General features: G+C 45.4%; 1 protein-coding gene across 2 annotated transcripts in view; it reads right to left on the reverse strand.

Moving 5' to 3' along the window:
• Window positions 1-7,441: 7,441 nt before the first annotated feature.
• The window catches only part of EDEM3 (ER degradation enhancing alpha-mannosidase like protein 3), a 33,956-nt gene continuing 15,536 nt past the window's right edge, over window positions 7,442-25,861 (reverse strand). Inside the window, exons 9-21 of one of the 2 annotated variants that reach the window (XM_054165013.1) lie at window positions 25,544-25,641; window positions 24,078-24,203; window positions 23,147-23,230; window positions 21,266-21,349; window positions 20,579-20,703; window positions 19,969-20,134; window positions 16,498-16,652; window positions 15,262-15,415; window positions 14,599-14,793; window positions 13,663-13,828; window positions 13,025-13,210; window positions 12,168-12,215; window positions 7,442-11,247 (exon numbers count right to left, since the gene is read on the reverse strand). In XM_054165013.1, coding sequence (XP_054020988.1) covers window positions 10,841-11,247; window positions 12,168-12,215; window positions 13,025-13,210; window positions 13,663-13,828; window positions 14,599-14,793; window positions 15,262-15,415; window positions 16,498-16,652; window positions 19,969-20,134; window positions 20,579-20,703; window positions 21,266-21,349; window positions 23,147-23,230; window positions 24,078-24,203; window positions 25,544-25,641 — 1,994 coding nt within the window. In that variant the 3' untranslated portion in view covers window positions 7,442-10,840. The remainder of the gene's footprint in view (window positions 11,248-12,167; window positions 12,216-13,024; window positions 13,211-13,662; window positions 13,829-14,598; window positions 14,794-15,261; window positions 15,416-16,497; window positions 16,653-19,968; window positions 20,135-20,578; window positions 20,704-21,265; window positions 21,350-23,146; window positions 23,231-24,077; window positions 24,204-25,543; window positions 25,642-25,861) is intronic. The other variant, XM_054165014.1, reaches the window with a different exon arrangement.

A 25,861-nucleotide genomic window follows, 5' to 3' on the forward strand; every position in this document is an offset into this window, starting at 1 on the left:
ACATTTTACTGTTTTTATGTATTCTTGTCTTTTACCATTCCTACAGTGCACTGTTGTCAGAGGCTGGGGGCAAGGAAGGCTGAAACCAGCCCCGCTCTGCAGTGGGGAGCCTGTGGATCTCAGCTCCTAAAGCAGCTCTGTGCCAGCTGGGGCTATCTGTTGCGTGTCCTGTAGAGTTTATCTTTCCATATTCTATGGGGGGGATATTACCTTCTCAAAAGCAGATGTCTTCTACAGGTAGAAGCTCTCTCAGAAGGCTGTAGATGCAGCTCAGGCACTACCTAGCTTCAGTAGCTTCCCATGTGGCTCAGTGATAGGGTCCTCTCTGGCAGGTTTCACCACCATCTTTATCCCACTGATGGTCCAAAGTTGCCACCAAACTGGTTTTCCTTGGCCATGGCACCTCTTGCAGCCATCACAGTATGCTAGGCGGAGCCCAGGAGCTTCTTGACGGTTTTCCTCTGACTCAGCTTCATGGTCAGGCAGGAGAGTTGCTTTCTGAGATGCTCTTGAGATATGGAAAAGCAAAGATCAGAACTGGTTACTTTATTAGAAGGAGCCATGCTTATGGAAACAAAATTTAGAGAGCAGAAACCTTTTTCTAGCCTTGAATGTCTGAAGCCTACACAATAGAAGATGATTTCAGAGCACTTCAGGCTTTGGGCTGACATCCTTCTTGTCACACCTCAGCTGTCTGCATTGCTTGTTGAAGCAGGACAGCCCTTTCCTCAAGCCTTGAGCAGCAACTTGCTGCAAAGCCAAGGGCAGAGCAAGTGGGACCTGACTGGAGCCAAGAAGCATATGGCAAAGGGACAGGAAGATCCAACCCTCCTTGTAAGAAGCAGCACACACCACAGGCAGACCCATGATGTTGCTCAGATGAGTGCTGCTTTTTAGCCTGGCTTATTGCTTCCACCTTTGCAAAGTCCTAGCAAAAGTTAAAAGTCTAAGTCTGTGTGGCTGAGGATGTGGAATAAGGTAAGCAGCTTAGCACAGCTTAGAATGCCTCTCTCCTTGAGCCATGCAGCCACCTTGCTGTCCTCCGAGGTGGAAACGATCAGGGTGGGGAGGGAAGGAAAGCTGCTTACATCTGATGGCAATGGCTTTGTCAAGGTTTCTTTTGAAAGAAACATCAGTTCGGTGCTTTGGGGCCAAAGTGCTCTTCAGGAGCCTGATGCAGTATTTAATAAGCTCCAAGGCATAGTCTGGAGTCTTGGAGAAAATTGCAGTGAAAGGGTTTTGCCATCAGCCTTCTTCCCTTGATGTGGTTTTTGCTTTAAAGCCCTCTAAGCTGTCCCAGTTTTCCTCCTAAGACCCTACCCCACGCTTTAGCCATGGGCAAGAGCAAGGAGAGGAACCAGGGAGCAGGAAGAGGAGCTAGTGGGCACCCCCAGATCCATCCTTACGCCATGGCTGGGGCATGTAGAAGCCTCCCAAATCCCAACCCAAGGAACCCATATCCCTCCAAGGGCTGTCTGGATGGATGCTCCATCCCAGGCATGCATGAAACCAGCATACCAGAGATGCATCGTACTGCTGTGTCATCATCATCATCATCATCATCCACCTCAAGGGGAGGGCTTGCTGAGAGCTGCTGAGACCAAATGTTGCCAGTCTGGGTGTTATTTGATGTGCTCCTAAGGGAACTCCTGGGGAAAAAACTAAGCTGCTTCTTGTCTATGTGACATGAATTTTTGTCTCCATCACTAGTAACCAGGGATAGGGACACACTGTTGTGTTCCATCATCTAGTTCTGGGAGGTTTTGGCAATGTCTGCTTCAGTCCCTCTCTGTCTCCATATTGTATCTGTTGCAACACAGGCACTTTGGCCTGAAAGATCCTGGCTTGATGGTCTTTTAATTACTGCGAGTTCTCTTCACCTGTGCCCTCACCCAGTCCCTTCCACCTTCCATACAGCTTGCCAAGGGCACAGCTCCAGTCATGGTGGCAGGAGAAGGTGGAAGCTTTTCCTTCCTACAGGGTTCTAACCTGGTCAAAGGAGGAGCTGCATGCCACTTGTGTCTTAGTTTTGAAGGCTGGCAGTTGGCATTCCTGATCTGTTTCAGGGATGAGTGGAACACCAGCATCAAGCCTCAATGCCAAGGTGTTGTTTTGCCTCCTCCTCATCGCCCTACAACCAAGAGCAGCATTTGACCCAAGGTATGACTTGAGTCACAGGACTCTGCATCTAAATGAGAGTAAAGAACCCGAACACACATTGATGCATTTTCATCTCAGACAGCTGTGAATCATTTCACATCATTTGGATGCTGACAGTTGCACTTCATTCCCTTCAGATCCCTGGCAGGAGATGGTTTTGGTCAGGTCTCTGCCTTATGAAAGCCAAGGAGTGGTTTCTCTCTGGCACCAGGACTTTGAGGAAACCATTGAAAGCCCTGAGCAAAGGCCCAGCCTGTCTTGTTTGGGGAAAAAATGGGCACTACCCCCTTGCAGGAGCAAAGCTTGCATGTTGGGTGGACTTGATGAGCTACTGCAAGTTTTCCAAGGTAGGCTCTGTGGGAACCCCTGGAGAGTGCAGACTGACAAACTGGGCTGCTCTAAATCCTTGCAGAGATTCCCACTTCAGCAGGAAGAACTCGGAGGGTATTGGAAGCGCTCTGGGCTTTTGCTGGTGTGGCTGGTGTTTTTTAGGACATTGTCCTGGACTTGCTGGGCATGTTCAGCAAATGCCCTTCCCTCCCAGTCTCTGGATTTATCTTTTTGATAACACTCCTGGACAGAGTGGAGCAGGATCCATGTTGACTGCTCGTGGAGGACTCATACCTGCAGGTGCTTTATTTTCTTGATGCTATTGGGAATCACACAGAGGCTTTAGTATCGTGGGTGATGAGCAGCCTGGAAACCCTCTGGGCAGACAGAGAGGATGGACAGCAAAATAATGTAACAGAGAAGCATCTCAGAATGTCCTTGAGGAGGATCATCCAAGGAGCCAGTTAATTATCTGACTATACTGCTGGCTCCTGGCTCCCACAAACCTTTCACTGATACTGGACTTCAATCCCAAACCCATACCCTTCAGAACTCAACCTTCATTTCTTCCTTTGCCTTCAATCAGGGTTTGGGTTTTTTTGTGTTTGCTTGTTTTTTTTTCATTAAGTCTCTCTGCTGGGACCCAGAAGATAGAGCTTCAGATCCACCCTGCCACAAGCCCTTAGTGGCCATGGATAGACTTGCTGCACCTCTCCATCCCTTCATGCACAGCAGGAACAGCAGAGCTTTCCCAGTCCTGGCTGCACAGGTGAAATCTTCAGGCCACAGAGGCCCTCATCCCATCAGCCCCCATATCTGACCCTCTCTGCAGCTGGTGGAGCTGTGTGGTGCTGCCACAAGAGATGGTGGCCACAGCTGTGAGGGAGAGGAGGCAGTGCCCAGCAGTGTGACGTGATTTCTTTGCAGCGCACCTCTTCACTGCTGTTGGAGAGCCCAGCAGTGCTCATGAAGCACCACACCTCCTTTAAAGCTGAATGATGATGCCAGAGCAAATGGGTAGCTGAAGAGCTAGAGACATGTTTAAGCTCCAGAGATGTTACTGTCAGCATCCAAAGATTAGACTGAAGAGAGCTTTTCTGTCCTCAGCTGTTTCAGTTGTATCAAGTCTATAAAACAATAATTTCCTGTCACTTCAAGTTTGGAGCTGGTGATGGCTCAACTCCAGATCAGTGTGGCTGACACACCAGACCTTCAGCATAGGAGAGGCTTGCAGCTGCATCCACCAAGGAGTGACTTTAGTAAGAGGTTTAAACAAACCAAGGGTGATTTCCAGTCGCTGCTGGCATGTCTGTGGCACACCAGCTTTGGCTGGGGGTGCTGCTTTGCAGGTGACAGTCCATGTAGGCTTTGTGTCCTGTGTGCATGTTTCATGCTGATGTTTTACAACACAGCTTTGACCTTTCCCCATTGTTTTCTAAACTGAGATCAGCTCGAGCCCTGGTGACCCACCAGGTGCCTTCACCTCTCCAGCTTTGGGGCAGTAACCTGCCTCACCTTCACATCAGTGTATGAGGAGCAGCAGTGGAGCTCATCACCTGTTCCCTGCCACCTGCTGCCCCCAGTGAAGAGCACCAGGCTCTACAGAGCCACAAACATGAGTAGGAACAGGAAGTCCCTGCTCTTAAGTGTTCTACCCAGCTTTGAACTAAATCTCCTAAGCCTGAAAAACTGATCTGTATTATTAGTAAGTGCCCCCTTGATTGATGTCATTCCAAACTCCCCTGGACGTGGTGATCCTGAGCAACCTGCTGTGGGTGCCCCCTCTCTGGCAGAGGGCTCAGACACGATGATCTTCAGAGGTCCCTTCCAATCCCCATTACTGTGTGGATGTTTTCTGTGCAAAACAGGAGATCTGAGGTTTTATTCTGAGCTTTGTTAACAATGACAACCTCACCTGAACAGCTCAATTAGCAGGAGGTGTTGGCCTGAGTGGGTGTTAGCCCAGCATGTGATGTGAGGCTGGCACATGATACCCTGAACACCCAGAGCTGGAGCAACCAGCATTCTCCATCACTGCAGACTTCCCTTCCTCCACTCCAAGCCTTCAAGGTGTGAGCTGAATAGAAAATTAATTCCCCTTCTATACATGTATATATTATATGTGTGCATATGTTATAATAATAATAATTTTGAGACGAGAAGTTCTTGAGAGCAGTGGCGGCGAGGAACGAGCGAGCTCCATGTGGGAACTGGGTGATATTCTCAGGATTTTGGCATTCTGCTTTTGTGTCTATTAATAATCCCCGGAGTGAGTCAGATGGAGCTGCAGCTATTCACCGAGTTGGAGCGAGCTGCTACCCAGAAATAGCAGCTCTGTAATTTGGTATGATGCTGCAATGCCAGGGCGGCCACGACTGACATCACTTAGCAGGGGTGCTCCTTGCCCGGCAGCCCCATCGGCCCTGTCAGGCCCCAGAATAAACGTGGGGCATCATGTGCTGGGTTACATAAAACAGCCAGGAGAGTTGGTCTGTGCTGGAAATGCCTTTTTTCCCCTCAGCCTTGCTTGCTAATTCTCTTAAAGCAGCAGGTGAGGAGCGTTGGGCTGAAGGAGGGGCAGGGAGGTGGCTTCTGCTGTGGAAGGGAGGGTCACACCCATCTCCAACCACCACCATTTGCCTACTGCCACCCTGCTGCTCATGAGGAGAAGCAGCCCATAGGAAAGCCTAAAATGCATCAAATTTGGTGCAGCCAGCTCCAGTTACTCCTTGCTGCTCCCCATTTCTCTGTGTCAAGCTCGGGGCTCGTGCCCAAAACCCAGTGACTCCTTCCCAGTGCTGTGAAGTCAACAGCAGCAGCACCTGGTGAGGAGGGCTGGGGCAGGGTGCTCTAAGAAAGGGTGAAGCTGGTTTTCTGTTTCTTCTCATTCCCTGCCCTGCACTGCTGCCACCAGGCCTGTCCTGGTGTCGCAGCTGGTGGGGTACTCAAACTGTGCCAGAGTGCTCTCCAAAAGCTTTATGTGAGGGTGCTGGAGCCCTGGAGCAGGCTGCCTAGAGAGGGTGTGCAATTTCCTTCTCTGGAGAGATTCCAAACGCACCTGGACATTGTGACCCTGGGCAAGCTGCTGTGGGTGACCCTGCTTTAGCAGGGGGGTCAGATGAGATGATCTCCAGAGCCCCCTTCAAACCCTCACCATGCTGGGATACTATGTGGGTACCAGTACACAAGCTTGTCTGCGCTCAGCCCAGCCCTGGTGGCCACCCCATCACGCCGTGTTACCCCACGCTGGGGGTTAACGGCTGGGGTGAACTTTGGCAGGCAAGCGCTGGTGGCTTGGGGCCATTCCAGCTGGGAAGATTTACTAACATTATCTTTTATGTAGCACTTAGGACAAAACTGGGACTCCTGCCACCTTCAGCTCCTGGCTGATATGAATTACCAAACAAGCAGCAGTTGAGGCTGTTTTTTGTCAGAGCTGCTGAAGTCCTCCAGCTTGCGGGGGGCACCTAAGTGGAAAGTGGGAATGTGACAATGGAGCAACAGCCCAACCGGTGCAATAAAGCTTAATTAAAGCTGGTTTTAACAGGAGGTGTGATGCCACCATGCCTGCCTTACCCTTCATACATCTGTGCAGTGAGTGCTCCTGAGGAGTGGAAGTATTGGAGATCAACCCAGAAATAAAGTGAATAACCCTGACTTCTTGTTACAAGAGAAGCAGGGCTAGGGGGCATGCTCTAGTATGTCAGAGAATAGCTAATAAATGAGGAAGGATGCTGGAGGCTGGTTCCTCTGAGACTTACCTAATCAAGCCCAAGAGAGACGAGAGGTTCTTTTAATCCTAATGGCAGTATCAGAAGTAGTCACACTTGCACTGAAGGTGTGAGGCTCTGCACTCTCACTGCAGGAGCAGGCCTGAAAAATAATCATTAAAAATGCCTAAGTCATAGCATAAGAGAGGTTGGAACAGCCTGGTTAGAGGAGGCTGCTGAGAGCCTGCCCTATCCTCTTCCACACAAAAGGGTTGCTCTGCTTGTGTCTGGCTACCCTCAGTGAAAAGTTGGTCTCATTTCAGTGTCCTGCACTGCAGTGTGCCTGCTGCTATCAGCCATGGCCGTGCACCACTGTGTCTCATGAAGTGCCACAATGGCAAGTGTAGGGTCCTGTACCTGGGGAAGAACAACCCCTGCACCAGTACAGGTGAGGGGTGACCTGCTGGGAAGCAGCTGTGTGGAGAAGGACCTGGGAGTGCTGTGGACAAGTTCTCTGTGAGCCACCAATGTACCCTCTGGCCAAGGCGGCCAATGGTGCCCTGAGGTGCACTAAGAAGGGTGTGGCCAGCAGGTCAAGGGAGGTACTCCTGTCTCTCCACTCTGCCTTGAGTGAGGCTACATCTGGAACACTCTGTCCAGTTCTGGGAACTCCAGTTCAAGACAGGGAACTACTGGAGAGAGTGCAACAGAGACCTACAAAGATGCTGAGGGGCCTGAAGCATCTCTGTGATGAGGAAAGGCTGAGAGACCTGGGGCTGTTCAGTCTGGAGAAGAGCAGCCTGAGAGGGGCTAAAGCGTGAGCTAAAGGCAAGAGCTAAAGGGTGAAGGGCAAGAGGATGGGGACAGACTCTGCTCAGTGGTGCCCAATGACAGGACAAGAGGCAGTGGGCACAAACTGGAACCCAGGAAGTGCCATCTGAATGGGAGGAGAAAATTCTTTGCTGTGAAAGTGCTGGAGCCCTGGAGCAGGCTGCCCAGAGAGGTTGTGGAGTCTCTTTCTCTGGAGAGATTCCAAACCCTCCTGGACACTGTGATCCTGGGCAAGCTGCTGTGTGTGACCCTGCTTTAGCAGGGGGGTTGGACTGGATGATCTCCAGAAGTCCCTTCCAACCCCATCATGCTGGGATGCTGTGGTGACCAAAGGCCTTGCTACAAGTCAAGGCACAGAGAGCTGGCTGGGCAAGCCAGGAATTGGTGTCATTTCAGCACAGCTTGACCAGAGTATTTACATTTTATTAAATCTTTACAATCAGCAGTTATAATCAAGTACACAATTATGTACACAGATTATATACATTGTAGCCCAGGCTTTTACATCACAGTACATAGTCGCCCTTAGAAATATTGTATAGATTCCCCCGCAGACAGTAAAACCCAACAGTTCTCTTACAGCTCCTGTTATTAGACATCTCTCGTAAGAAAATAGAGGGCTGTAAATTGGGCTGGCTAAAAACCAAAATAGTAATAACCTTATAAAACCCCAACATACAATATTTCATTCACAGAATGGGTTTGTTTCCTATGTTCTGACTGATGCCTTTTGCAGAAGTTATCCTGATTTTAACCTCTCCCTGTACCTACTGTGCCTACTGCTGTGCCTACTGCTGTGCCTCCAGGTAGGCTGGCAGGAGGAGGAGGAGGAGAACCAAAGCTGGGCTCGTTGTGAAACTTCATTAAGAGACAATAAATGTAAACAATTAAGAAGATTCCTCTAAAATCAAATGATAAAATAATTGGCTGCTCTGAATTACATGGCATGGAGTAAGTGCTAGTTCCAGCTGTGATTCCTGAACTCTTCAGTGTCCAATATCATAGAAATACATGTACAATAGGTAGAGGCAATTACTGATTAATGATGTACCAGCAAGGTTCCACACAGAGGGAGCAGACTTCTACAAACTGGGAGGGAAAAAACCCCTTACTCCCCTCTCCAAAAGGTTGTGGGGGTTTGATGAATACATTCTTCTCACTTTTTAGGATGACACTGAATTGAATTTTGGGATTCAGTTCAAATTCTGAAACAGAATTATTTCCAGAATGATATGAAAAGGTTCAGCTAAAGCCTGCTTCCTCATCAAGTACAAAGTGAAAATAACCTGAATAAAATTCAGTCCTCTGTCCCCAAAGGTCAACCTTAACCCAGTTCAGTTTTATAAACAAAGCTGTGGCTCTCCTGATGGTGTCAAAAGTAGAACAAACTAAAACAAAGAAAACCAACCCAAAAGGAAGGAGGCAACACTTAGCTGAGGTAGGCCACCACCGAAATTCTTCCTCCAATTCATAGGGAATGCTGGGATCATTCAAAATCCCCTCAAAGGAGACTGCTAATACCTGCTGCTTTAGCAACACAATGTGGGAAAAGCAGCTAAATAAACCCAAACTGCTGATGGCAGAGAAAGTTATCTTTTGATAACATTTTAAACCTACACCTAGATTTTCTGCACATAAAAGAAAATAATCTGTAGTTGGCTTACTGACAGTTGTAACAATGACCAGGGTCTCCTATAGCTACAGAAATGATCCCATCTCCACCAGCAAAGCTAGCAAGTGTGAAGATGAAGAGCATGGGGAACGAGGATGCTCCTTTTGTGGCACTAAGCACTGACAGACCAAAGGAGTTATCAGAAGGAAAAAGTTTGATCTGCACCCGAATGGTGGTGATGCTGCAGCTGACTGCAGTTGGCCACATGGCTTAGAGCCTGGTGCTACCAGGGGAGTGAGTGCAGCACCCTTGGGTGCTGACTTGGGCTCCAAGGACACTTAGAAGACTCCCCTGATGGAACACACATGCAGAACCTCACCTAATGTGATAGACACACAAATAGATTCCAGACTGAACCCCCAGCTGCTGCAAGTCCTGCTCACTCACCCCAAGGCTCCAGGCAGCTGTTTGTGCAAAGGAATGATGCCTGCATGTAAAAGCTGATGTGTTTCCAAGGACACTTAGTCACTGTCCTGCTGCCTCCTCGCAGTGTGGCTGAGCGCTAGGTACCTGGGTGATGTTCTGCCTGCTCTCCAAAAGGTGCCTGTGCGTTGGAGACTCTGGAAAGCAGCTGAGTAGACATGGAGATGTTTGCCTGGGATTTCTCTGCCCATACTGTACAGGAGGACACAAATGGATACAGTATGGCTCTGACAATTAACAGCTGCACATTCAGCACACGTCATTTCACCAGCTCCATGAAAGGTGCAGTTCAGACTGGGGCTTTTTTCCCCCCCCTCTCCTTTGCATTTTAACCTTCATCTTTCACCAGGTGCAGCATATAGGCAGTGTTAATTTACTCTATAATATAAAACAACTCTCTGAACCACAATTCACTACAAGCAGTCTATACAAATCAAGTGACTTCAGTATTTTGGCAGTTTCTTTGGACACAGTCAAAACATCTCTCAGGAGTTCAACCATCCCCAGTTTTATTTCAGTCGTGGGGTTCTCATCATAGGGATAACAAACTGGGACTCACACTTACCTGTAACAAGCTCCCAAAGCCCACAGTAACAGACCAGCCATCCTCACAGCTCACACCGCTAAACTATGGCCCCAACTGCACTTCACTACTGGTACTGGCCTCATTGCCTTGCAGTATCACACATGTGGAAGCTTGAATATCAAAAGGATGGCAGCAAAGTCAAGCTGTCAGAAGTAAAACTTGTAGAAAAAGGAAGATGTTTTTTGGAACAAGATCAGCTGTGCTTGCTGTCCTGACAGAGAGTATTGCCACTTTAAACTCCATGTCATGGGGTACATTTGAGTTTTGCAACCTGGAAGGCCAAATGAAATAGCTGTAACTTAACATCTGCCTTGTCCACATTGCCTTAACTTCAAGCAGAACTTCAACACCACACCACAAACCTTTAGTTGCTTCCCAAGGCTGTCTCAGTTTCTCTGATCCCAGGGTCCCAAGACCCCAAGGCTGTCTCAGTTCCCCTCATGGGCCCTGCTTACAAAGCACACGCTGCCTTTGGTTTATAGTTTCTCTAGTTGGAAGTGAAGCAGAAGGAAAACAACTCGCCTGTCATCATGGTGGTTCTTCATGGTAACAGATGGAAGCAGTGGTGAGCAACACAAAAATCTCAGTATGATATGGCAGGACCAAAATCAGACTGCTTCTAGCTGTGGCTTGAAGACACCATAACTGGAACCGTAACTTCACCTGCTGCTGTCAGTGGAGGCTTTCAACTCAGCAGAGACCAGTGAAACCACACCTCTGCTCCAAGCAGAACAGCAGCTGACCTGCTGCCCTGAAGTGCTCTCATGGATAACCATTGTGTGGTACATTAACCCCACTGCGCTCAACTTCTGCTTTCCAGAGGCCAAGGGAGGGTGACCTCTTGAAGCCTGGAAGGCAGAAGCTGGGCTGGTTCCCTGAATGAGCCTCCTGGGCTACAGCACCATGCTGTGGAGCCAGGCAAATGCTTCGATTGCACGTTCCCATTGTCAAAGAGGACACATTCAGATGAGACAAGGAGTGGGTGCTGAGTTTCTATGGTATTTTCCAGGTGGCACCTGACTGCTTGCCACAATACTGAATATGTTTTCTAGCTGTCAGATCTCAGAGCCTCACTTCCACCCAAAGAGTTCTCCACTTGTTTCCTAACAAATAAGTTATTATTACAAGTCATAGCTCATCCTTTTCCATCATTTCAAATGCTTCTATATCTTCATTCCAGTCTGCTAATATGGATTCCATAGGCTGGACTTTATTATCCCAGTTAACTTTGGAATTTGGCTCTGTCTCAGTCTGTTGTTCCTGAGGCTGGCTGTCCCCTGGTGGACATGCTGGCTCTGAAGCACCAGCCTCCTGGCTTCCAGGGACGGAGGAATCCTGATTTGAAATGGAAACACTGTCACTGGCTGCATCAGCAGGAGGTACAGAGTCAGGATCAGTAACATCAGAGCTTTCTCCTTCTTCGGGCTCCTCGCTGACTGTGCCAACATCCTGAGATGCTGAAGTAGGTTCTTCTGAATGCTGTTTATGTGAATCATTTTCAGACAATTTCTGGTCCATATTCTCCACTTCCAAGTCTTTTAGAGGGAAGAGAAAAGCATGGTTTGAAAACTCCCCTAGGAATGCAACAGTCTATTATGTATTTGAAAAGCAAGGTCACTTCCCTTGGCTTTATACCCTCAAGGAAGTGCAGACTTACCACTGATAGGAGAAGCTACTATCAAGGAGCTTCTTTTACAGAGGGAGGGGAGAGAAGACATTTAAAGGCATTTTAAACAAGGGCAAACAACACAGACTAGTTTGGGTTCCTCAAACTCGAGCAGGGAGGGACTTTTTACAAAGGCAGGTAGTGACAGGAGCAGAGGTAAGGGCTTCAAAGTGGAAGCAGCTTGATTTAGATTAGACATTAGGAGGAAATTCTTCCCCAGGAGGGTGGTGAGGCACTGGAACAGGTTGTCCAGAGAAGCCATGGAGGCTCCAAGCCTGGAAGTGTTTAAAGCCAGGTTGGATGAGGCCTTGAGCAAGCTGGTCTAGTAGGAGGTGTCCCTGCCCATGGCAGGGCGGGGGTGGCACTAGACACTCTTTAAGGTCCCTTCCAACCCAAACCGCTTTGTGACTCTGTGACTAGTGATTCTGGGTCAGTGCTAGCTACCATCCTCCAGTCCTCAGCAAATCCCCACTGCCTGCACTGAACTTTCATACTGGATTTTAAAGCACTCACGGGTCCACCCAGATCCCACTCCCAAGTAAGGGGAGTCAGAGTTTCGTAAGTTCATTGAACTGTAAATTGAAGTGCCAAAGCTGAAGCCTCCCTCATCACAAGCCCACTCAGAACAACTAACACACATCTCAAGTAGTAATAGAGCTTTATAACAGCTGATTTATAAGCGCAGCAAACTCCAGAGTTTGCTGCTTAAGCCTAGTAAACAGGCCAGTGGTATTTCAAGACCTGTAGGGAGTTGAACTGTGTAAGCTATGTTTAATACAAGATACTTACTGCTATCAATAATGTAGTTTGGAATCATTTTACCTTTAAAGATTGTTGCTGGGATTCCAAATGGAAGCATGAGGAGAGGGGAAGAAGCAGACACAGATTACAAATTCCCAAATGTGTTTACCATTTCGTTAGAGCAGTCTAACCACAGATAGAAGCAGGAGGCGTTAGTCAGCAGCTGTGAAGAACACTGCAGCTTTCAGCATATCACCTTTGCAAATGTGCAGGAAATAAATGCTGCCACTGAGAGATTTCATCTTATATCTGCTCTGCTTGGACAAAGTGGTGCTAGCAAGGAAGGCTCACAAAAGGGAAACTCAGAATGATCTGTCATAGGCAAGCATTTTAATTGGGAATGTTTTAGCTTGCAATCTTCCTGCACCATGCAAGGAAAATTGCAAAACATCTGAGCTCAGCAGCCTTATTTCTCACTTCTCCTTAGATAGGCAGAATAGTTGTAACAGTTGTATCTTTCCTTTTGGGTACCAAGGATGTCACTGGGGAGCTTGATAAGAGAGAGGCATTTACAATGTAGGGCACTGAACACTCAGCTATTCCTGACACCACTTCAAAGCACATTATGACAAAAGGGGTCCAAAAAGAATCCAAAAGGCTGCATTTTCTCTTTAGTCAAACTGACAACTTATGAACAGCACTTCATGTTGATAAGAACTTGAAGAGGGGGAGCAGGTAATGACACTCCTCAGACAATGGCTTTTTGCTGGAATACCTATTACCAATGTCAAACAGAAAAGCAGAGTTGCCAAGTAACACGTGCGCACCTTTGGGTGGCAACGGCAGAGAGGGAAGCTGAACTGAAGAATAACCTCTGAACCTGAAGAAACCACCTCTGATCTTACCTCTGTCTTTTGCTTTATCAGAAAGGAGCACCTCCACAGCCTCATACTCCCGGATTGCATCCAGGATGATGTTTCCTTCCTTGTTGAAGAGGAAGAGCATGGGAATTGTGATATCATCTGTGTTCTTCCCATCACCAGCCATTTGGAAGAGAGGAGCTGTGTCACTGCTGCTTCCCTCGTTGTCATCTGGCCAGTGCACACAAGAAGCAAGTGACCTTCCTGTTAGATACACTACAACTCCCAACTTCCAGAGACTTCTCAGCAGCCTTCTGCTGCCCAGACAGTTGAGAGGACGCCAGGCACAAAATCTGAAGCTTGTTGCAAAAAGGCAACATGTGTACTTGTTTCCCTTCACATTTCTCATTCCTAGCTTGTCTTCCTCAGCAGTAAGCAGACAGCACTACTGCAATTCTGTGATCCTTCAAAGAGTTTTTAATCTGCAAAACCCAGTGACAATCACCCATCCCAATTTGTTTAGCTATGCTTTCTGCACAGAACCAGACCAAACCAAACCATTTCTTCTTCTGAAGGCGCAGTTTCTGTGTTGTCATCTCAGACAGTCTAACAGCTGCTTATCAGCTCTCTACTATCTCCAAATCTGTGAAGTACATCTACATGAACTGAAGGGTTCTGCTTACCAATAACAATGCCTCCTATTGCTCCAGCTCTTTGGACATTTCGTGCCTTTTCAGCAAACATACACTGGCCTCTCTGCATCAGAGCAATCTTCTCTTTCACTGCCTCAGGATTAGTGATCTCTGAGCATCCATTATATGGCTTAATGGTTGCAACAAATCCTCTTGTCTGGGAAAAAACAAACAAGAAGAGAGAATTAGAGCACTGGGTTCAAACTTGCAGAAGATTCCTAAGCATTTTCATTCCCTCAGTTAATCTAATGCATTCAGTGACAGAAGCCAATGTTCTGTCAATGCAGGCAATCTTTACCCTGAAGCTGGAGTTCTGAGAAGCAATGAATGACCAAGTGAAAACCTAATTCTTGTATCTGCTGCATTTTGTCAGCTGCTGTCTCTGGAAAATTCTCTTCTGTGAACAGCTTCTCTGGAACTCCTCTTTGGGGCTGCACCTTGCCCAGTCTAAGCCACTGGGTTTTCCTACTGATTCCAATAGGCACCACTGCCACTGATAGTTTCTTCTTCCATCCAGACACAGCCTTTTATAAAAGCTTGCATGAAAACAGCCTGCTGTAACTCCAAAACGGCTTTTGAGAGTTTTTGGCTGACATGGTAGGAAAACCTCCCCTTGAATTAATCTCTCTTAAGATCTGCACTGCAGACCACATGAATTTGTTTCCAGAAAACCATACTACGTATGCTTTTTAAATCCTAACTCATCACTGATGACTCAAGAGCAAAGCACAGGCCACAGACTGCTAAGTCACCCATCTAAGAGTCTGTCACTGCTGCCATTTCTGTGCCCTGTCATTTTAATCACTGTAATTAATTTATCACCCTCTTGCTGGCAAGGCTGAGATAGAAGCAGTACTGTAAAATTTAGGCTTATGGAATTAGGAAAGTAACAAAGCCACAAACAGATTGAATCAACATCCTCCCTACCCCTGCTTTGTGTTTGGATAAGTCCATCCCAAATTGTGCTGGTCCAGCAGTCAAGACCACCCTGCCAAAGAAGGGATGGGAAACAATTTGAACAGCACGAGGAGGTAGCTGCTGCTCTTTCTGCTGCTGACTGGAGAGTTCAATCATCTCCTGCATGAACCGCAAGCCATCCTCAGCATCAAGAGAACTTGCTGCCTGGGAGTAAAGAAACATAAACAGTTTCTTCAGAAGTGTTTGAGGAAAGAAAAATAATTACTGCAGTTATGTTTGCTTTGGACCACTGCTACAGAATTTTAAAGCACAGAGCAGATGCTCACTGGCACTCATTCATCATCTCATTGAGGAAGTTAACCTTTCAGCGCCTCTACCACCCAGAAGACTGAAAACACACAGACCACTTAAACACAAGTGGAAGTATCTCACACTGAGATCTTTTCACATAAGGTGTTGCTAGCTACATCACTTTGACTCAAAAGCCTCCATCTAATTCAAGGGAAGATTAGTTAAAAGTGTTAATGAGGCAAAACATTAACAAGCATAAGGTTGCTAAATATAGCTGCAGATAAAGCTCATGTGCCTCTTTCCAGTCTGCCAGTCCCTCCTGAAGCTCTTAACTGTCAAGTATCACTGAAGGTTTCCAAAAGAAGTCCTGTCAAGTCTTACTTGCACTGCATGCTGTACTAATTGTACTCTCCCATCCTTCAGATGAATCAAACTGACTCCCATCTTCTTCAGTATCTCCAAGTGTTCAGGATTACTGGCCATGAAATCTCTGGCTCTCAATGGCGGCTTTGGTCCACTTCCCAAACCATCTTCTCTGCCAAAAGACATTAGACATCAAAGCTTTAAAAACAAGACTGTTGTTGAAATGTAACTCTCACATTATTCCTACCACCCCAAAACTTGGATTCTTTCAAATAATGTTGAGCACAAGCTTCACTAGGATTCAGCTTATCAAACTGTCTGTCTTTTAAAGTTGTTGAGATGATCAGTAATTCTGTAGTGCAAAAAAAGCACATGCAAGGGTGATGGCAAGACTGCCACGTGTGCTGTCTCTCCTTTCTGACTAGACTGCATGACTATTAGACTGACTAAAATCAGTTGTCCTCAAGCAGTTGCTTCTCGGTGTTATTTGTGAAGTAGAAATACGAAAGAGCTGGTTAGAAGGATAAACTTCCTCAGCTTTAACACTGTCCTAAATTCTTCAAAACAAGTGAAGTTGGGGGATCTTATCAATATCTAAAGGCCAGATGTCAAGACTCTTTCCAGTGGTGTCCAGTGACAGGACAAGAGGCAGTGGGTACAAACTGGAAGCCATCTGTGCAGGAAGGAAAAAAATTCTTTGCTGTAGGGGTGCTGGAGCCCTGGAGCAGGCTGCCCAGAGAGGTTGTAGAGTCTCCTTCTCTGGAGAGACTCCAAACCCACCTGGACATTGTGCTTCTGGGCAAGCTGCTGTGGGTGCCCCTGCTTTAGCAGGGCTGTTGGACTGGATAATCTCCAGAGGTTCCTGCCAACCCACCATGCTGGGATTCTGTGAGGTTCTGCAGTATGATTTGCTTACCACAAAGAACTGCAGAACTGTTCAAGGGATTGCAGACATCAATTTTACAAATCAGAGACATACTTCCTGCAATACCTGAGCTATAATCCCCACTTGGAGCATGTGGCTCATTAAGCTCCTTTTGCTTTGAAAAGCACTCAAATTCCTGCTGGAAATGAATTAAGTCTTGCTGTTGATGCCAGACTGATTTCTCCCTGTAGCTCAGTTATCCATTCTAAAAGGACTACAAACTCAAGCAGAGCAAGCTCCAGTACACCTCCTGTTTCTCCTTACATGCATTAACAGACTCAATCCCACTCATCTCTACACTGCCAAAAGACAGAAAACATCCATCTTACGCTCTGGAAATACCCCTGGGACAGCTCTTATCCACCACATTTTTCAAAGGTTCACGAATGCTTTGAGCAAACATTGGGTCATTTGGGAAAAGAATCTGGGTGTTGGGACAGGTCCAGTCAAAGTTGCTGTCATCCAGCTCTGTGTATTCTGTAGTCTAAAACAAGAGATGCAATCACTTGTTAAAAATGCAGCTTACAGTTCTATGTTCAAAAAACCAACAGATCCACCCTCAAGTAATGTGTGTACTCAGGATATACAGCAGCTGAGTGCAGTCCAGAGTCCAGGAATGAAGGATGCATCACTTTTCTGTGCCACACCTTGGAGTAACAAAGGGTAACCAGCTAACTACAACCCTGTTCCAGGGATAGACAAATGCAACCAGTTCTGATTTGTCACTTACCAAACCTGCATCCACAATCTCTCCAACTTTTTTTGCAGAAACACCTAATCCTTTAGTGGCAAATAGCATTCCTCAAGCCTGCTCAGGACACAGCTAGTGTCCCTGCACCTTTATGTGCTGGACAACTAAAGGAAGTTGTTCTGATTTAATCTGACTGTGTCCTCATGCTGAGTGGAGGAGCTGCAGACCTGAGGTCATTCCTGCTTCCCGTTACTAAGAATATCACATCCGATCGTATGAACAAAAGATTCTCCTCCTCAGGAGCCACATAGGCTTGGAAGTCCGAATGGGCAGGGATGGATCTCTGTGTAACTCACAGAGTCTATTTTCAGTAAAGATGAGAGAGTTCACACTGGCACAAACTGCCAGTTTGCAACATGTGAAGCCATGTGGAACATGTACGGCGCTTCGGAGCCATAGTTAGCCTGCTCTTAGTAGTTATCTACTTGCAAGAAATGCCCACAGCAAAAAAACCCACCTTGTTTGCAATGTATTAGCTAATTAAAAATCTACTGAATTATCTTATGAAAGTAGGTAAAGGCTCCCTAAAAACAAGGTCAAAAGGCTGTTAGCTTACTGGAACAAACACTTTGAAGTATCTCTGCTCCTAAGAGTGACAAATAGTAGTCACATCACCGAAAGATCTTGCAAGCATCACAGTGCAAGACATGACCTTTCCTGTTTATGAGAATCAGTACAAACAGGATGTTGGCTTGATGCTGCCAGATAGTTCACAGGCACTTTGGCTTCATAGCACTGTGTTTATATTACAAATAATTGACACATTCCATTTGTTCTTACCCATTTTTTGTCACCATCAGGTAAATTCCACAACAGAACAAACACACTCGCAGCCTTTTAGCCATTTCACACAATTTTTGGGACACTATTTTCAACGGACCTTTCTTATTTGCATTATGCATGTTAACAGCTCTGACTTAAAGAGCTTAAGAAAACTGCACTTGAGCAACTTACTCTGTTGCCCTTTATTGGCCTTTTACTAATATTTGTGGTTCTGAAGAGAACTACATTTTTGAGGCCACCTCTTCAGACAGTTTAAGCTGTGGGTATCCTGCCTGCCTCAAAAGTATCAACTTTTCATGTTGGGAATGAAAGTCACATAAAATACTTCAGATCCTTCAGAGAACTTCTTGTGTAGTTTAAAGAAGTCTCTCCTTTCCAAAACTCAAAGATGAAACAGGATAAATGCTCAAGGAAAGCACATTTCAGAGAGGCTGCAGGCTCTCCACTATCAAGGAACAGGAAAATCCAACTCCATGGCACATTAAATGTATTAACATTGGGCACTGAGAGCCAGTAATTGCATTTATCCCACTGATGAACATGAAGCTCTGTCCCTGAACCAGCATGCTTTCTACTCAGTGTGGCTTGACACACAACAGGAGCCTTTTCCCCTGATCCAGGTATTACCATAAAACTCCAAGTACAGGGTGAAAATGGAGACACTAACATAAGGGAATTTACACCCCTGATGCCCCTGTCACCCTTTTCTCCACAGTCTCATGTACTTCTACTGCCTCACAAATACATGATATCACCTTACCTCATGAGCACAGACCAAACCAATGGCAGGTGTTTATGATGCTCCTCAGCACAGCTGTATTAGCTGTAGGTTATTTTGGAAGGTTAAGTAATGTCTAAACCTGTCAGTGTTCCCTAGGTTCAGTGCTGGGGCCAGTTCTGTTTAGCATTTTGACCAATGATCTGGATGAGGGGATCAACTGCACCCTCAGACACTAAGCTGGGAGGAAGGATTGGTCTGCTTGGGGGCAGCGGGGCCCTACAGAGCTGGACCAGTGGGCAGAGGCCAACAGCTTAAGGTTCAGTAAGGCCAAGCGCCTTGTGTTTCACCAACCCCATACAACACTACAGACACGGAGAGCAGTGGCTGGAGAGCTGCCTGGTGGAGAAGGATCTGGGAGTGCTGGTCGGTGGTTGGCTGAACATCAGCCAGTGTGTGCACAGATGGCCAAGAAGGCAAATAGCCTCCTGGCCTGGATCAGAAATAGTATGGCCAATAGCAATTGTCTCCCTCCACTCAGCACCGGTGAGGCCACACCTCAAATACTGTACTCACTCCAAGAAGGGCACTGAAGTGCTGGAGCAGGTCCAGAAAAGAGCAACCTAAGCTGGTGAAGGGCCTTGAACACAAGTCTTATGAGGAGTAGCTGAAGGCAGTGAGGTTGTTCAGCCTGGAGAAAAGGAGGCTGCGGCGAGACCCTCTGGCCCTCTGCAACCCCTCGAAAGGTTGGAGTGAGGTGGGGGTTGGTCTCTTCTCACATGTAACAAGTAACAGGGCAGGAGGAAACAGCTTCAAGTTGTACCAGAGAAGGCTAAGGTTAGACACAAGGGAAAACTTCTTCCCAGAAAGGGTTCTCAGGCACTGGAAAAGGCTGCCCCAGGAGGTGCTGGCACTCCCATTCCTGGAGGGATTTAAAAGACACACGAATGTGCTGCTGAGGGATGTGGGTTAGTGGCAGTGGCTTAGCAGTAGTGGTGGGATTGTGAGCTCTGGGTGTGCAGCTGGACTTGATGGTCTCAGAGGTCTCTTCCAACCTCACCAGTTCTGTAATTCTATCAGTGTTCTCACATTTAGACAACAGATGCCTATTCCATGGATTCAAACAAACCTTTCTAAATTTGCCAAGGGTTAGTGTGGTAAAATTAGCAACAAAAACTTAGGCATTGATGATAATGTCTTAGAAAAAAATAACAGAAAATAAAGCTGAAAACAAAAGCACAGCAGTGTATTCTTTTAACATTTATACCAAGATGAAGAATTGTTTTCTTTTTATCTATTGCTCATATTCCACAGCTTTTTTCCCCCCCCTGATTCAGTGGTGCAGAATCTCATCAAGTAAACATTATTTGTAGTCATGTGATGACAAAATGGCTCCTATGAAATGAAGTGTCAGAAATGGTGTACTTCTTCAAACTAGGATCTTTCCTGCTTTTTCTTCTACTTCCCCCATTAAACAACAACAAAAAAAAACCCCAAAACTGCTTCAAAGCATCACTAAAACTAATTTAGAGTTGAGTTATTACTTACTGTATTTTTTTTAGAGATGGTCTGGTTTGTAGTGGAAAGCCAAAGTGGTAACAGATGAGCTTCTGTAGTGAAGATATAGTCTTCAATGTCAAAAATCATGTCTTCCTTATCAGCAAACAGCAGGTAAAGGTATTTAAACATCTCAGCCAGAAAGAAAGAGTCCATTCTATGGGAAAGAAATGCATGCCCTTTAGGAAGATCCCCTCTTCTTTTCAAAAGCATCAGTAGAACAAATACTCCTGTTGCTCCATCTCTGAAGACTTCATGACTATTACTGTGGAACTGAATTCCATTAGTGTTCCTTCCACTGAGAAGAAACTATGTTTGGAGGGAAATGATCAGGCATGTTCAGTACCAACCAGCAGAAACACACAAAACAAATAAACCTCTTTACAAACCTCTCGATTTGAAGTGTATTTGGTTTGGAAGCAATTCCTCCATCGCTCTGAGACAAACAGTTTATAGACTATGACAAACAGGCAATATAGGGCTTGGTTGTTCAACTGCAGACAGACAGCTACTCAAAAGTCAATTCAGTTATGTAAAGAGAGTAATGAGATTTTTTTTCCTGTAATCTTTTTATGAAGAAGAGAATTGCAAAACCTTTTACCTGTCTTCATGACTTCCCGTACGAACATCCTTCATTGCAGCAAACCCACAAGGCACTCTTGCGTACTTGTTCAAGTTTTCAATGAGTGTTTTTCCCACTTCTAGATAATAAGGGTCCCCAGTAGCCTACAAAAGCAATGCAAACCCCAAACTCAGAGGTGCAGTTTGACTTAAGGTACAATTAGCAGCTTCCGTTTTCCTAATGCTAGTTTGACTCCAAACCTTCTGAGGCACCATAAAGTCTAATTTGTTAGGGGTGCTAATCAATCTGAGGTACCACTGCACAGCCTTTTTACAGATATGCAGGTAAGGACATGGAAATGCTTACAGAAACACCAGGACATATAGGCACTGCTCTTTTCTGCAAGGTACAAGTAGTTTTGCCCTTAGTCTCTCAGATCTCCTTAAGAGAGATCAGCAATATCTGTAAACATCTTTTAAAGTACAGCCCTTTGTCACCTAACTGTTTTTGTTCTAATTCTAGGCATACAAAACAAGATTTCTACAACAATTTTTGAAAGCAAATACTTTCAGCTTGTTTACACACAGACCTGGTTCCAGCAGACAAAATAAGCTAAAGATAGGCTATATATTTTACATCAAAATATGCTACTCCTTATTGAAATAAAACCAAATTTTGGGTGCTGAACAAAGTGACCAAAAACCAGAGGAATGAAAGTGACCTTACCTTATACAAGAAGTAAGTGCTTTCAGCAAATTCAGGCCTTAAAGGATGCTGAGCCCAGTGAACTCTGAAGTCTGTTGTGAATGCCTGAAGAAGTAAAAAGGATCGACAAAAATAAATACAAGAAAACCAAACATGGGTTCATTTCATAGAATCATAAAATCATCTGGGTTGGAAGAGACCTTTAAAGGTCATCTAGTCCAATCTCTCTGCAGTGAGCAGGGACGTCTGCAACTACAGCAGGCTGCTCAGAGCCCCATCCAATCTTCACCTTGAAGGCTGAACCTTCGCCTTTGGGCAACCTGGCCCAGTGTTTTACCATCTTCATTGTCAAAGAACTTCTCTCCAGTCTAAATCTCCCTCTTTCAGTTCAAACCATCAACCCTGCTGTTCTAGACAGACTCACAGATTGCATCAGGTTGGAAGGCATTCTCAAAGGTCATCTTGTCCAACCCTCCCTGCAGTCCACAGGGACAACTCAACTAGATCAGGCAGCCCAGAGCCACATCAAGTCTGATTTTGAATGTCTCCAGAGACAGGGCTCCAACCACATCCCTGGCCAACCTGTGACAGTATTTAGTATTTCCTTCATTCAGACCACTTAGTGAAATTACAGATGTGTTAGGGCAGGACACCATCCAGCCTCCTGACAAGTCTCCAGCAGGCGGAGTTCTGGCAGGTGATGCCAGGTGAGAACTTGTGCTCCAGACCCAGAAGGCAGCATACAGCCTCCAATCACTCCCATCAGCACAAGCACCCTACTGTTGCTGCAACCCAAGCAAAGCAGCCTGTGGAAGGGCAGCTACACAGAGATCACCCTTTGACAAGTACCATTTTTGCAAGCACACCTGTCACCTTACACCTCCAGCAGATTAAGCTGTCATTGCAGGCTGACAGAGGGGAAGCAGCTGTTTCTACCATGAGAAATACCACAGGACAGAAATCAGTTATCTACAAATTTTTCAGTCTGTGTATTCACTCTTATTATGCATTGGTAAAAGCCCCTTCTGTGATGGCTTTCATTCACTACCAGTTTGTACAGGGTTTAAATGAGGTCTTTGCTAAAGAGGATGGCATATTGGCTTAAATCCAACTAACTCATCTGTCAGACTTGCTTGTGAAAGTACAAAGCACCAAAAAAACCAACCCAAAAACTCCCCAAGGAGCCAAATCATACCATTTTAAAAGCACTCTAAAAAAAAAAATCACTCCAGTGCTTAGAAAGCATTCTTTGGTCTCAATAACTGCATTAGGTGAATGTGATGGTAATTAAAATCATCTCTAGCAGAAGTAAGTTTACACCAGAGAAAAGACAAAATTAAAACTGGAGCTGGAAGCTCTCTCATATATTCTGGGTCACCACAGAATAAAGACACACTTCAGCAGGTAAGCAAGCTTTCCTGTGCAGAATACACTTGCTCAGAGACTACCCTGGCAATATCTACAAGTAACTTTTTGTACCTACTCTTAAGGACATTATGCACAATTTCAGAACAATTCAGTCCTTAGTTTCCCTCTTTGGGTTAAAAGAAAAGATGACAGTGAATTAATGCTATTGTATTACTAAGGAGCTACTACACGTGGTTATACAAGTTCTGCATGCTGCAGTGAGTCAAGGGCAGTTCTGAAAGGCTAAAATACAAAGCTCAAGAAACCACTAATAGCAGCAGCTTCCTCTTGCTGTGTTAACTACAACATAACTGAAAAAATATTTCATATCCAAAATACAGTTGCAGGACTGTAAGTCATATATGAATGCTACGGAAATGAGCCTTTGGTTTTAATAACACATACACCCTCTGTTGTTTTTTTCCACAATGATATCTGAAACTGCTCAAATTAAGCTAAGAATCAGTTTGCACAAGTGAAAAATTGCTACTTTACCTCTGGAAGAAAGTTATGCTTTTTTATAACCTGATAGAGCATCTCATGAGTTTCAATAGCAGGTCTAATATCACCCTTCAGCACCTAAAATGGAATAATAAAATTAACACCAGTTCACCACACAAAGTTAGGCAACAATTGCTGTGGTCATGTAAAGCTGCAGACCAGCTTCTGGGGGAGAAGTGTGATTTAGCTTGGCTTGAAGGTGTAAATGACACACAACCTAGAAAAGCTGTCACTAGAGCACCATAAAGGTACCTTGCTTAGATTGTTTTTGTGACTAGCCTGAAGGAAGCAAACCCTGCAGACATCCTTCTCTTGGCACTCAACATGGCCAGCAATGCATGCTAACTTGCATCACAGCACTGAAGTGGCAGGACTGAGCACCATTCAGTATTCCTGCAAATCAAATTGCTCAGCTTGAAATCATGGAGCATGAGGTGCTGGCAGGCACCTCTAGAGATCAAGTCCAAGCCCCCTGCCAAAGCAGGCTCACCTAGGGCAGGACACACAGGAATGTATCCAGGTGAGTTTTGAAAGTCTCCAAAGAAAGAGATTCCACCACCTCTCTGGGCAGCCTGCTCCAGGGCTCCAGCACCCTAACAGCAAAGAAGTTTCTCCTCATGTTGAGGTGGAACTTCCTGTTGTACCTGTTGTTCCTTGTCTTATCACTGGGCACCACTGAAAAGAGCCTGGCACCTTCATTTTGACACCCACCCCTCTGATATTTAGACACTGATAAGGATCCCCTCTCAGCCTTCTCTTCTCCAGACTAAACAGCCCCAGGAATCTCAGTCTCTGTTGATATGAGAGATGTTCAAGCCCTTTAGTCATGCTCACAGCTCTTCATTGGATTTCTTCCAGCAGATCCCTGCCTGTTTCATTATTTACTTGTTATTAAGATCATCTGCGCACAGGGTTTAAACCTTACCTGCAATCCAGGGAAGAAAGCTAGCAAAGAATCCATCCAGGTCCTAGCATTTAGCATGGGTTTATGAATGTGAACATCAAGAAGAAGAGGTGGTTGGCTGATGTATCTCATTATGGCATCATAGTGCTGACAAAGAGCAGAAAACACATGAGTTGGTATTCCCAAACAGAGAGAGATCACCAGACTAGATGCTTTATCCCTAAATGCTGTAGATGGCCCAGCAGCAGGCATTTTATTTCAGTAGAAGCAGCACTACACTCCCAATCATTATTACCTCTAGCAGTGCAGAGTAGTTTCTACTTTTACAAACTAAGAAGCACTCAATATTGAAGAGCTCCACAGCATTACACACAGGATATACATCATTTTTCCCCAAGTACTACACACACAGTAGTATATTCAGCAGCCATGTGATTAACAAGTTACTATCACAGTTAAGGCACATTTGTTTTGGCTGAATCTTGAAGCACATGCTAGCTAAAGCTGAAACAGCTTTTTCTGAACAGGAGAATTCGAAAGCATATGCATCTGAGGAGGAGAAATGGGAAAGAAGGTATATTAAAAAACAACACAAACAACCCAAGCAGCTCAATTTGGTTGCTCAGAGCATATTTCAAACCCACTAGCTCACTTGTCAGCTTACTAACTTCCAATTCTATACAGCCCAAGACAGGAGTTGCCTCTCTTGTTTTCTGAGGCACAGTCACAAGCACGTGAGCCAAACAGATAGGAATCAGTTAACAGACATAATTGAGGCAAAATACAGTAACGGTGGCTGCAGGTTAGGAGTATGAAATCATAATTACACTTCAAATGTTGCAACAGGCCTTAAGCTACTGAATTATTCCAATTTTAGTACTGCTTATGATCTAATGGTACTATACAAAATCAGTTTATAATATAAAATGTTGCTGCTGGACATGGCTATTTTCAAAAGAAAAAATGCTTTTATGAAAGAACAAAGATGCTGACAAAGCTTCTCAGCAACCTTGTGGATTTAGTAATCTAAGTGTGGCAGGGTTTTTTAGCTTATAAGTGTGCTTAGATGTGCAGTGGGCCTCAGGATCTGCAGTGCAAGATTCAGACTTTGATTTTCAGATCTTTTTTGTTCCTCCAGGACAGAAGGAAATTGTCCATGGCTTGTACACCGTCTTACAGAAACATCTGTATATTACACTCTCCAAGCTGATCTTGAAATACAGCTTCTCCTGTACTGCAGACATGGAAAAAAGCCCAGAAGATTCTAATTTTCACTGGATGGTGTTAAAATAGTTGCTTAGGTGACAATTCACCCAAGATTAGCAAAACCTTGAAGCAAGAGCTGGCACTAGACACACCAGAAGTGGCAGAAATTCTGCCGAAGATGCCTTCTTCACAGGCTTCTCAGACGAACAGCTGACTGACAATGCAATTAGTCTTAAATTTGCCTGGCAGAAGGCACAAACCTGAGCAAGGTGTTAACTTACCGTGTTAAATCTTTCCAGGAAGCTGTCATCTCCCAGCAAGACATAGGCTTTTAATAAATATTCATAATAGGAATCTATCCCTGCTCCAACTCCACTATCTAGAAAACAGCAGAGAATGAAAACCAAAGGTGGTAGCTACAAGGATATTTTTCCTTGGTTTCATTTTGATTTCAAAGGCTTTTTCATTAAGGCATAGATAGATGCAGAGGCACAATACTGGGTGTCTATGCTAAAGGCTTTCCACATCCTAACACAAACAGACACGCATTGAAGTCAGTTGTTTCACTTTCCTCATGTGAAAATATTTCCACTGGCTGC

This window comes from Dryobates pubescens, chromosome 11 (assembly GCF_014839835.1).
Source record: "Dryobates pubescens isolate bDryPub1 chromosome 11, bDryPub1.pri, whole genome shotgun sequence".
NCBI classification, from domain to species: domain Eukaryota; kingdom Metazoa; phylum Chordata; class Aves; order Piciformes; family Picidae; genus Dryobates; species Dryobates pubescens.